General features: G+C 25.9%; 1 protein-coding gene across 5 annotated transcripts in view; it reads left to right on the plus strand.

The window, feature by feature from the left end:
• LOC126909563 (uncharacterized) overlaps positions 1-11,930 on the plus strand; it is a 166,079-nt gene extending 154,149 nt beyond the window's left edge. For all 5 annotated transcript variants that reach the window (XM_050692001.1, XM_050692021.1, XM_050692008.1 and 2 more), the window contains one exon: positions 11,761-11,930. In XM_050692001.1, the coding sequence (XP_050547958.1) occupies positions 11,761-11,864 (104 nt within the window). In that variant the 3' untranslated portion in view covers positions 11,865-11,930. The remainder of the gene's footprint in view (positions 1-11,760) is intronic.

Raw genomic sequence — 11,930 nt, forward strand, 5'->3', positions numbered from 1 at the left:
AGTATGAAATAGAAATATACATAATCATATATTATAATATTAATATATTCATTATTTAATTCAAAATGAAAATGTGCTGTAGCTCCGAATTTTTTATTTTCTATTACAATATTAGTAAAAAAAAATAAAACAGTGCAGTAAAAATGTGGCATAATAGGGACAAATATAGATGATATATGACAATGACATAACTATCATAAAAAATGCTTCGTAGAGCGTTCTTGTTAAATTTTATAATAATTTATATACTTGTAATCTCGTTCAAATTCTTCAGAATCGTTTTGTCATTTTCTTTTGTCATCATAAAGTAACTCTTAAACCACTTTAATTTGGTATAGGTTTAAAGAAAACCGACGTTTTGGAACATTTTCAAAATTAAATAACCAAGTATTTTTTTTAACAAAAATTGCGTATTTTTCTGTTTTGTTGACTGATTTTTCCAAGTAAAAATTTTGTGGATAATTTTTTTTTTATATTATAATTCACTTTATAAGCTTTAATTTGATATAAATAATATAATAATATAAACGTCTTGAAATAATTTCAAAAATTGAAATTAAATTATTTAAAAGGCGTAGGTGATCTCGTTTACACCTTTCTTGTACTTTAGATTTCCATAGACTTTTTATAACGAATGAAAGCTTATTGTCTCTAGTATATTGTATTAAAATTTCATAAAAATCCAAATTTTTAATAAAATATTGTTTCAATTTTAAAATACAGAAAAAAGTCTGATTTTTTAAAATTTCGATGGCTGCCTAATATTGAAATACTTTTTAAAATTAAATTCGAAAATAAAAATTCGATTTTTGCCGCTGATAAATTTCACTAAATTAAACATAATGTTTACTTTACTTACATATCATCAAAATCATCCCAGTGAGATTTTAATATTCCTATGAACAGATAAAAAAAATACGTCATGGTAAAATCAATATTATCACAGCTTCGCATCGAAACTATGTTTTGACGTGCCTAATATTTTTCTCTACTACAGTACTAAAAACACAAAATAAGCAAAATAGCAGTTTCGGATTAAATTTACTGATTTTCTGAAACAAATGTATAACTTATATGGGTATTTCTAGAAACTTTTAAAAAAACTATGCAAATGATAGAAGTTCTGAGCCTTGAAAATGAATGATTAAAACAAGCAAAATGTTTGTTCAACTGTATTGTTGTAAATAATATGATTTGGCTCATGATCCATATCTACGTCTGATGATTTTTATTCGTTTAATTGTCTCTTATCCAAACGTACACATGTCAAAACAAAACTAACGAGGTGCAAAATATGACGCTGTAGATAAGCCATAATAAAACTACAAAGTGTCTCTAAATGGTTCGTAGATCACCATTTGTCATATAATTTCCTGGAATAAGCTTAGTTGACATTGTTATCTTGAATAAAACATCACTTGAAAACGGCAAATTATTCACTATACTATTAGTACTAAACGCATTAAAGTAATTTTGAAACAGTTTTAAACTGCTGATAGAATATCTCATTGTATGACATATGAAGTGCTAATGCATATGCTAACAAATTATAATTAATTTACACTGTGATTTAGTTAGGTGCCTACTAAAGAGTAACCATACATAAATATCTCAATAAATGAGTACCAAGAGCTATTGTACATAAAACTAAAAAGATAATCATAAAATCACAATAGAATTGTTTTGTTTTACTTTTAATAAAACGTCAGGATTTACAAAAATATATAGGCTTCAACTAAATCGATATAAATAATAAAAACTATATCTCTCTATCAGATTTTATCAGTGTTTTATAAAACGACAACGTTTCATTATTTAGCACAAAGAATAAAGATAAATAGAGAGTGTAACAAGATTCAAAAGGACAATGAGATCTAGTAATTTTAAATGTGTTAAAAACACATTTCTCAGTCGTTAAACTTTTTCTCTGGCTCTGAAACATTTAAATCAACCGAATCTGTTTTCGAGTATAAACTTACAATTAAAATAATTCTAAGGTTCATGATAGAATGAGAAAAATTCATTAAAATCAACGCCAACGATGAACAAAGTTTATTTTGTTTTATTAATTTGTCTTTATAGTAGAACGTTCTGGACAAGTATATTTTGTAATAAATTAGTTGTGAAATTACAACAATGTACTTTCCAGTTTTCGAATGGAGACTACTATAAATACGTAGCTTGTTTTTTTTTTTTTAACAATAACAAAGAAGGAACTGATTTTGACATTAGCAAATATAGTATTGTTGTGATTGGGCTTACATATTATTGTGCCGATTTTGTGTCTCTAATGAATTTAAGTTGATTAATTGCGACAAATAAGTTTGATGTTTATTATTAAAATACCTATATAATAGTAACATAGTGTATTTCCTGTAGAGTTTGCGTAATCGGTTGGTGAAAGAGACCGAGATGGTGGTAATAATAAAGCTCCGGTCGCCAAGTGCATTATACAGCTTAGGGAATTGTTCTATTGTAAAGATGGTTTACTATATATCTATATATGTATGTATGTATAAGCCCCTGCACTGTAAATTTTCTGTCGAACACCAGCTCAAAGGGTAGGTACACAGTGAAAGGCTCGTTGTCACACACACAAGCATACAATGCCGCACAGACGACTCGCCATGAATAATTCTCAGTCGAATGGATAACATTAGTGGATTACAGCCGCCAACAAAGCAAATATGCATAGGAAATCTTGTGAGCAAATCGAACATTGTTATACGATCTAGTACGGAAATTTCTGTGTCAAGAAACTTCTTGTGAATCCAGTGATGTAGAGAAATACCCAAAACTGCATGTCAAATATTTAAATATAAAAATAAAATCTTCTTTGGATGCCTTAGAAGTGCTATGATTTAAAATTCTGATGTTAAATCCATTATACACTTAAAATTCAAAACCCACACACATCTATTTGTCATCAATTTGTATCTTTCTGATTTGTAGGAAGTATACGTTAATTTTTTTTTTTGACAATATTTTAAGTAATTAGTGTACAAATACAATATTATATTTCTTGACATTTTCTTTATAAAGCTATTGCTTATTATAGGAAATCCTATACAGTTCAGTACAATAGAAATAAACTCCAGTACCTACAACATACCTAAATATATTAATTCCTCGCTGAAATATACAATCTGATTAATTAAAAAATAACAATAATAACTTATACCTAACAACCTAATATTATTTGAATTTATTGAAAAAATATATAACGATATAGTTTAAGAAGCTGTTGCATATTTGCTTTGAAAGTCAAAGCTATTTTTTCTATTCATATGTAAAAAACTATAACACGGCCTATTGTATATGCAATTTATCTACACGTATTAATAGGAAAATCTAAAAACAAGCATACTATCATAAACTTATTGTCTACCGTCATATACAGATGATTAATTCCAACTGTTGAACTTTGCAGACTATTCTCATATATAATATATTTTTATAAAAATATACTACTTCATGATAAAAGAATTGATCTTATAAGGAAAACATAATTTTACAATAGACTGTAAATACTCCAAAGTTTAAAATTATTTTTGCCATACCAATCGATCAACATTGAACTGTATTCTAAAAAATATGATAATAATTATAAACTTTTATTTCTTTGTTAAGTTTACATGTTCAAAGTCATTCTATAAGAGACTGAAGTTATTAGTAAATATAAATTGATTATGTAAGTTTCTATTATAGATTTTTAGGCAACACATTCATTTAAAAATTGCTCCATTTTCTTTTCATTTTCCAATTCTTCTCTTAAACATGACCCAAATACATGTAATGATTCGTTTTTAATATCCACCTTTTCACGTCTTTCAAAATTACATCATACCATATTTATTCTATGCAACAGAAATGTTACCTTTGTTAGTAAATAAACGTTTAATTTTACAACCACTGTAATTTGTTTAAAAGAACAATGTTATTTTAACATGGCTACAATTCTAAAGTGGTAGTTTAGGTTCTAAACATGCTCGAACTGCATAATTTTTTGTTTTATTTATTCTTCAAGTCTAAATAATATACCAAAGCGTTTAGACTAACCCCTTTATTGAACAACAACACTATATTTAAACAAACAATAATAAAAAGTTTTTTAACTTATAGTACTGCTCTGGGGGTGCTTGAAATTTATTTAAGAAAAGTAATAATTATTTAAAAACTTAGGTAAATTTTTTATTTATTTTAATTTTTGAACCAAAGAAGCAAACTTTAAGACACCCTAGGGCTCATATCGTTAACTATAACCATTATATAAAACAGAACGGCGTAATGAAAAATAATTTGTTTTTCATTCTCTAGTTTAAGTATATAATTACATTTTAATAGTATTACAATGTACACTTACTACGTAAAAATAAAGTATTCCATTGTTCCTAATGTTTGTCGAGTGTTAAAGCGTATTGCAATTCTATTAGACAACAAGAAGGTTCGCATAGGTTACTTATAAATAATATCTCCAATGAGTACAGACGTTGAGAAGTACAGAAGTTCTGTTTTTATGGTAATGTGTTTTGTAAATACAAATTCTTATTTTTAAATAAGTATGTCTTGTTATTTTTTTTTTTAACTTAAGTACTAACAATAAACGACTTAATTCCTTCGTTGTACGGAAAATGATTTATTCGCTGGGTCACATTACATCCGAAATATGTTAAAAATGTTTGAATTATCTATATCACTATGTTCTCACGGATTTCCATAATCGTTATATACATAAAACATGATAAAATGTCTATTGTTACCGTTAATGTTGTATTATGCATTCATTTGTAAACGGGAGAAAATCAAGACATCACAAAAGAAGTTTAAGAATCAATGTGTTTTATTTAAACTAAAAACACAAGTGAATTTTTACATTTTTGTTCTGTGTACATCATTGTTTATAATTCTGTTGAATGTATTACGTTGCAACATACTTTAGAAACATCAATGGTGTATTTAATTTCTATTGTTTTTAAATAACAATAAATCAAGAGATACGTATTTTGTAAAAAAAAACTAAATAATTAATAAACCTTTTAGATGTAATTTTTCACAAATATTACAAAATAATTATTTAGCTAAAAACATAGTTTTGTAATAAACAAAAACCCAGCACAGGGGGGTCGCGGCACAGTGGTGACGTGGTATAGATGGATCAAGTATAATGATATCTGACAGTGATTAAAATCACTATAAAAAAAAAACGCTTCGATGCAAATCTTTAGATACTGTTTAATTTTAAAAAATTGGTGGACTATTCCAAAAGCTACATGATCTGCTAGTTCATTATTAATATCCTAATTAAGATAAAGTATGTAGAATGAAAAAGGGATTATTAAAAAATATTATTTCTCATAAAAAAATAATGTTGATCCATACACTTTTCAATATGTCATAGCATTATAAAGTTAAAAATGTAAAAAATAAAATCGAGAATTTTCACACAAAAATAGCATTTGGTAGCCATTTTCACCGTGAAGACAAAATAAAGTCCGAAATTTTTTTTTCGCATAATAAAGTTAATTACATTAGCTATAATTTAAGATATATATAAAAGTGTCAGACTTTCCGGAACACTTTCAAAATTTAAGTTGAAAAAGTAAATTTTTTGTGAAAAAGTTGTCATTTTAAATCCCCCCCTGTGGGCAGGTAAAGGGTCAGATATAAAAAAAATATATACCAAATGATAGGTAAAGACATCATGCATCTATAAAAAAAAAATTATATTGATCCATACATCTTTCAAAAAGTTATAGCATTATAAAGTTAAAAATATAAAAATGAATTTTTTTACAAAAATCGTATTTTTTTTATAAACTTTGATGTCTGTTTTCACCATGAAGATAAAATAAAGTCCGAAATTTTTTTTTACCATAATAAAGTATATGNAAGTCCGAAATTTTTTTTTTGCATAATAAAGTATATTACATTAGCTTTAATTTAAGATATATATAAAAGTGTCAGACTTTCCGGAACACTTTCAAAATTTAAGTTGAAAAAGTTCTACTTTTTACATGCATTTTTTAGATTTGAACCCCTCTCGTATATAGGGAAATGGTCGGATTTAACAAAACAGTATGTCAAATGAAAGATATATATAAATACTACTCTTCATGAAAAAATTGTACTGATCCATTCATTTTTCAAAAAGTTATAGCATAATAAAGTTAAAAATGTAAAATACAAAATCGAGAATTTTCACACAATAATAGCATTCGGTAGCCATTTTCACCGTGAAGACAAAATAAAGTCCGAAATTTTTTTTTAGCATAATAAAGTTAATTACATTAGCTTTAATTTAAGATATATATAAAAGTGTCAGACTTTCCGGAACATTTTCAAAAGTTAAGTTGAAAAAGTTCATTTTTTTTGAAAAAGTGGTCATTTTAAATCCCCCCTTGTGGGCAGGTTAAGGGTTAAATTTATGAAAAAAATATACCAAATGAAAGGTAATGATATTATTCATCTATATAAAAAAGAATTATATTGATATGTTTATTTTTGAAAAAGTTATGGCACTTTTAAGTAAAAAAAATTTTTGAAAATTTCGAAAATTAACGATTTTTAAATTTGTAATTTTTTTGGAGGTTTCCCCCATTTACGGGGAACGAGGGAATTTTTTTCAATTTTTGAGGGTAATGTCTTCGACTAGATACAATTTGTGATCTTTTGACGTATCATTGAAAGAAATTGGTTCGGTGAGAGCTGAGAAAAAGTGGTAACACACATAAAAAATAAAAAAAAAAATAAAAATAAAAAAATAAACAAACACATCTTAGTAAAACCAATACCTTCTCAGCTTCGCATCGAAGCTAAAAAAATTAAATAAATAAAGGCGGAGGAGAAGGACTTGTATTTAATTTTTGGTATCTCGAAATCAAACCATATTGAATTATCGAATGACAAAATGTCTTTACCTCACCTTCTCTTATTCTTGTTTATTATGTGAATTTTTGAGGAGTAAAACATGCAAATAAATAATCGCGCTTGCCTTTATTTCCTTTCTTAGTTGTCTGAATTAATTTTTTAGTGCTTCTCGGTTCAGTGTTAACAATCGTTTGCGTTTGTTTCGATTAATTAGATTTGTGTGTATATTAAATCTTAATCATCAATGCGCGCTTTCATTACCTCGACAATGTATGTCGTTCATAAAATACGCACTTAATAAAAATCTCTACAATGGGACATGCGTCTATTAATTAATTTTTTTATACTTTTCAAACTCTTTTCATATTATACTAGGTTTTTGCTAATAATATTTTCGATAAATTCCATGTCTGCCTACATTTAAAATATAATCAAAAATATTGTGGTGGTCCAGAGTTTCTCAGCATTAATCCTTGACTAGCGCGGACACAGTTAACCTGGTTAATATTATTAAATATTATCACAATACATCTCTTGATATCCTTTGCGTCTACTGCTTATACGTTACCAAAAAAAGTAAGACTTAGTCTTACGACTGGCAAATATACACGTAGAGGATACTTCTAAGATATAGTTTCCTATCATTCTTACGTACTACATATATTTAGTAATGATCTCTATCCAGACTAGAGTTCGACAACTGGCTTGTCACTGGAAATAGCACAATTCAAATTATATTACAATTAATACACACTAGTGTTTCCAGTTTTACACTTTACCCCAAATGCTTATACGTTACCAAAAAGGTAGGGCATAAAATAGTACTGCTCATACTAATTAATTCCAATCACAATATTACGCTTCTTTATTTATTTAAATACATATTTAAGGCTATCCAGAAATGAAAGGCGCAATATTATTTAACTCCTTTAAGTATTCTAATTGTTAAATAAAGTAAAAAAAATATTATTAAAATTCTATGAAGATGTTTGTATCAAATTATAAATTAGATCTAAATTTAACAATTGTCTAATTTAAAAATTCCGATCTATGATTGAATATGGATCTATTATTTGGTCTCCTTATCAAAACACTTTGATTAACAAACTAGAAAAATTGCATCATAGATTTTTACGGATAGTAAGTATGATCGGGACTTTAATGTTTAACAGCAACTGAATTAAATATGTGTAACTTAAAATTTTAGAGACGTATGACCAACATAACATGGATATAGAGCCTAATTAATAACACAATTGATTGTCCTGATATCCTTAGTTTGATTGCAATGAATGTTCCACAATTTTTCTTGCGTTCCGCTCTCTAATTTTATGTTTCCAGCCATCGACAGAATTATAGTCACTATTCACCATTTAACCGTATGCTTTTAAAATGTAATTTTTTTAGTAATGAATTTGATTTACTTACAACTCACTTAACCAGGTTAAATTTTATATAAACTAATTATACTTATTGCAATTTCTACTATGAGTTGATATGTGTATATGTCATTTTTATTTTTATTAATAGTTGTCTTAACTATAATAATGTAATTTTGTTTTAGTATTAACTTTTAAGTATTAGTGTTATCTTAATTTTAACTATGTTTTATATTTAATAAATAAATATAAAAATAATAAAAAATGTATGTTTTTTATTGGATATGTAACAATAAACCAGTTTTACAGTTTATAAGTTTCTACAGTATGACATTCAACTTATTCGCTGTGATTTTTTATACATTTGGTTTCATTTTATCATATGCTTCAACAACGCAAGATAGGAATCAAAGGCCTATCAAACGATTTATTTTTTGCACTTTTTATATTTATTTTTTCTGTTCTAAAAAATAATTGAATGAACACCAGACATTCAAAATATTCACCATCCTAAAAATTTATAATATTGAATCATGTAGAAGAGATGCTTCAAATATGGAAATGATGTTAAATATGACTTACTGTGTTAATTTACGTTAAATGATAACGGAGCATCAATAAGTGTATTATATGACTGAAAAAATATTTTTATTGTTTCCACAGAAACCAATAAATAGTAGATACATATTTCATAAAATAATATAGTATTCCATATTAAATACCTATTTCATATTCGGAGGGTCGTCTCTAATAGGAACAAATATTTGCAGTCAGTCTCTAATTAAACCTCATCGAGATTTCCTTCGTAGGTATCCTAATCAACGTCCTGAACAATAATTCTAATAATAAAAGTCAACTGAAAAAAAGTGAAAAAGGAATTCCCAAGTCTTAACGATATTATTTTACGGAAATATTGTAATCTTTTATTGAAAAGAACTATTTAAATGTGAAAAAATTAATCGTCTACCAAATATAGTTAAAATATTTTTCAATTCACGATTTTTTAAAAATTCTATTACGGCTAAAAAAGCTATTGATAGATTCTATTCGTCTGAAGATTTTATGAAAAACACATTAGGAAACGAATTTGTTATGTGCAACAAAATTCGTTTTTTATAAACTTGATTATTTCCAAAGTCTAAGTTTTAACTTATACTAAATAGTCAAATCATCTGAAAAAAGGTCCAAAGTATATATTTGTGTAGGTTTTTAAGGTTATATCCCCCCCATTAGAAATCCTGACTACGCTAATGCTTTTGATGAACTTTTAAAGATAAAATACTGTTCAAATAATTAATAAATTAAAAAAATATCTTAATTTTTTAATCTTAAAATTAATTAATTTTCAAGACTAATCACTAACACAATTTATTAAGGGTAAGAAATTTGTCATGCGTAAATTTTATATTACATTGAAAGAATAACTTATTATAATTTACCCGATTTAAAAATTGTTATTACTCGTAGGGTTTTTATACCAGAAATTCATTATGAATTTCAAAGATACAAAAAAAAATTATCAATATTATTTTTATTTTTCGACATATCACCTCAGAATAACGACAACTATATATTTTATCAATAAGTAATTGCATTTTGTTTTCAATAACAGTGTTACACAATTACCACTAAACATTTTTTCTTATTAATTTTAACTTTAACATAAATTAAAAACAATATTATTTGAAGCTGCTAAATTATTGAATTTATTGAGGTTTTCACCTACTATACTAAAAAAAATTATACAAATTGAATTTTAATGCATAAATAAAATGTTGACGACATTATCAAATTGATTTTCAACTGATCTAAGAATTTTTAATGTTTGACAGCTAGAAAATTATGCTTATAACAAACACAATATCTGGTACCTAGTTAAAAATTTAGCTATGAAAAATTATGTTATTAAGGTCAATTTTTACAGAATAACATAATTTTAATTATTATACAAACATTACGACTTGGTTTTAATAGCACAATAATTAAATGAATATATATTTTTAACAAATTTACAATTGAAATTGGAGACTAAGCAAATATTTTATATCATCAAATTTTTACTATTTATGACATTATTAAAATAGGTCCTTAACGAAATTTTTAGAAGCCTTATTATTAAATGTATTCTATTCTATACAATCTTAATAGTTGAGACAACTGAAATAGAAAAAAAAATTGATATAAAATGCAATGTGGTAAAATTAATTTTATAACAGAAAAATTTAACTTTCAAAAACTATAAAAATATTTTAGGAGTATAAACTTAATAGTAACTTTTTACGAGCATTGCACTGTAAAAAAAATTAAGATCTCTCATTTCGTCAGCATTATTACACTATGTAAATTTAGAGATTTAATCATTTCCTCTTACATTACTGTTATGTTCTGTATAAGTACTAAATTTTAATTATACTTTTTCTTGGGCTGTATTTTGCCAAATCAGTAAATGGAACACCACATAAATTTAAAATCTATCAAACAGTAAACATAACCCAAGTGGCTTATTAGAAGGCACAGAGGCACGTTTTCCCCAATGATTGTACATATATATATAACCTGATATAAAAATGTGTTGTTGACCTTTTTTGTTTGCTCATAATGGTAGCTTGTCAATTGAAAAACTTTATTTGCTCCCTACCCATTATTATGAAATACATCCCTGACAGATATTAAACAAAATTAGTTGATTTATATGTCATAGTTAATAAATAATGAATTTTATTTACATTTCTCTTCAAGTCGTTTTACATTTTTAGAATTCATTTACCTGCCCATGGATAAAATCTATAGGCAATGTTTTTATAAGAATAATTATCTTCTGATCTAACAATAAAAGACGAGATTACATTCATTATTATTCTGTACGCATTACAATGCAAATTGTACCTAATAATAGTAAACAATAGTATTGTCTAAGTATTTAGCTCAAAAACCTTTTAAAATATGCATCTTCCACGATAATTATAATTTCTTAATTCAGTTATTTTAGTAACAATTATTGTTACCAAGCAAACTTAAATTTTATTAAACGATTGTACTTCATTTAGGACATATTGATGGAAATAATAACTAGAATTATTTAACTGATTATTTTTATGAATATTACATACAGTAATTAAATTTCACTCTGGCGAACAACTTAATTAAGTAAGTATTTTTTTTAAATAAACCGTAATTTCATTCATGGTTTATTGGCATTTATTGTGGGAGCATAAAATGTCTATATTACTTAATAAATTGATTACTTAAACAATTTAACGTAAAAAGTAGAGCAATTCGTAATTATAAAATTTTGTTAGGTTTAAATAGAACTATAATGAATTCACTATGTGTCATTTACATACATACGTATGATTATTATATGTATTCTTTAACCAAAATTAAACAACATAAAACTACAGAAGTTAATCGATTTTGACTATTAATCGGTACGCTGAAGACAAAATTACCATTTACTTTTACTATTTAAAAAATAATATATGAAGAAAATTAAAACTACTTAAATTTGTTTCAGGTGAACAACCTGCGGCCGTTCACGATGGAAATTCTGGTCCTTTGGTCTGCTGCGTCGCGGGTTGGTGGCTATTGACTCTTTGTTGCTTAGTACTGTCCAGCTGATTCATTGACGAATAAAATTAATTTATATTATATTGGTTCATGTATTTAAAAAAACTGCATGTTGTT

This window comes from Daktulosphaira vitifoliae, unplaced genomic scaffold, assembly GCF_025091365.1.
Source record: "Daktulosphaira vitifoliae isolate Bord-2020 unplaced genomic scaffold, ASM2509136v1 Scaffold_1, whole genome shotgun sequence".
NCBI lineage: Eukaryota > Metazoa > Arthropoda > Insecta > Hemiptera > Phylloxeridae > Daktulosphaira > Daktulosphaira vitifoliae.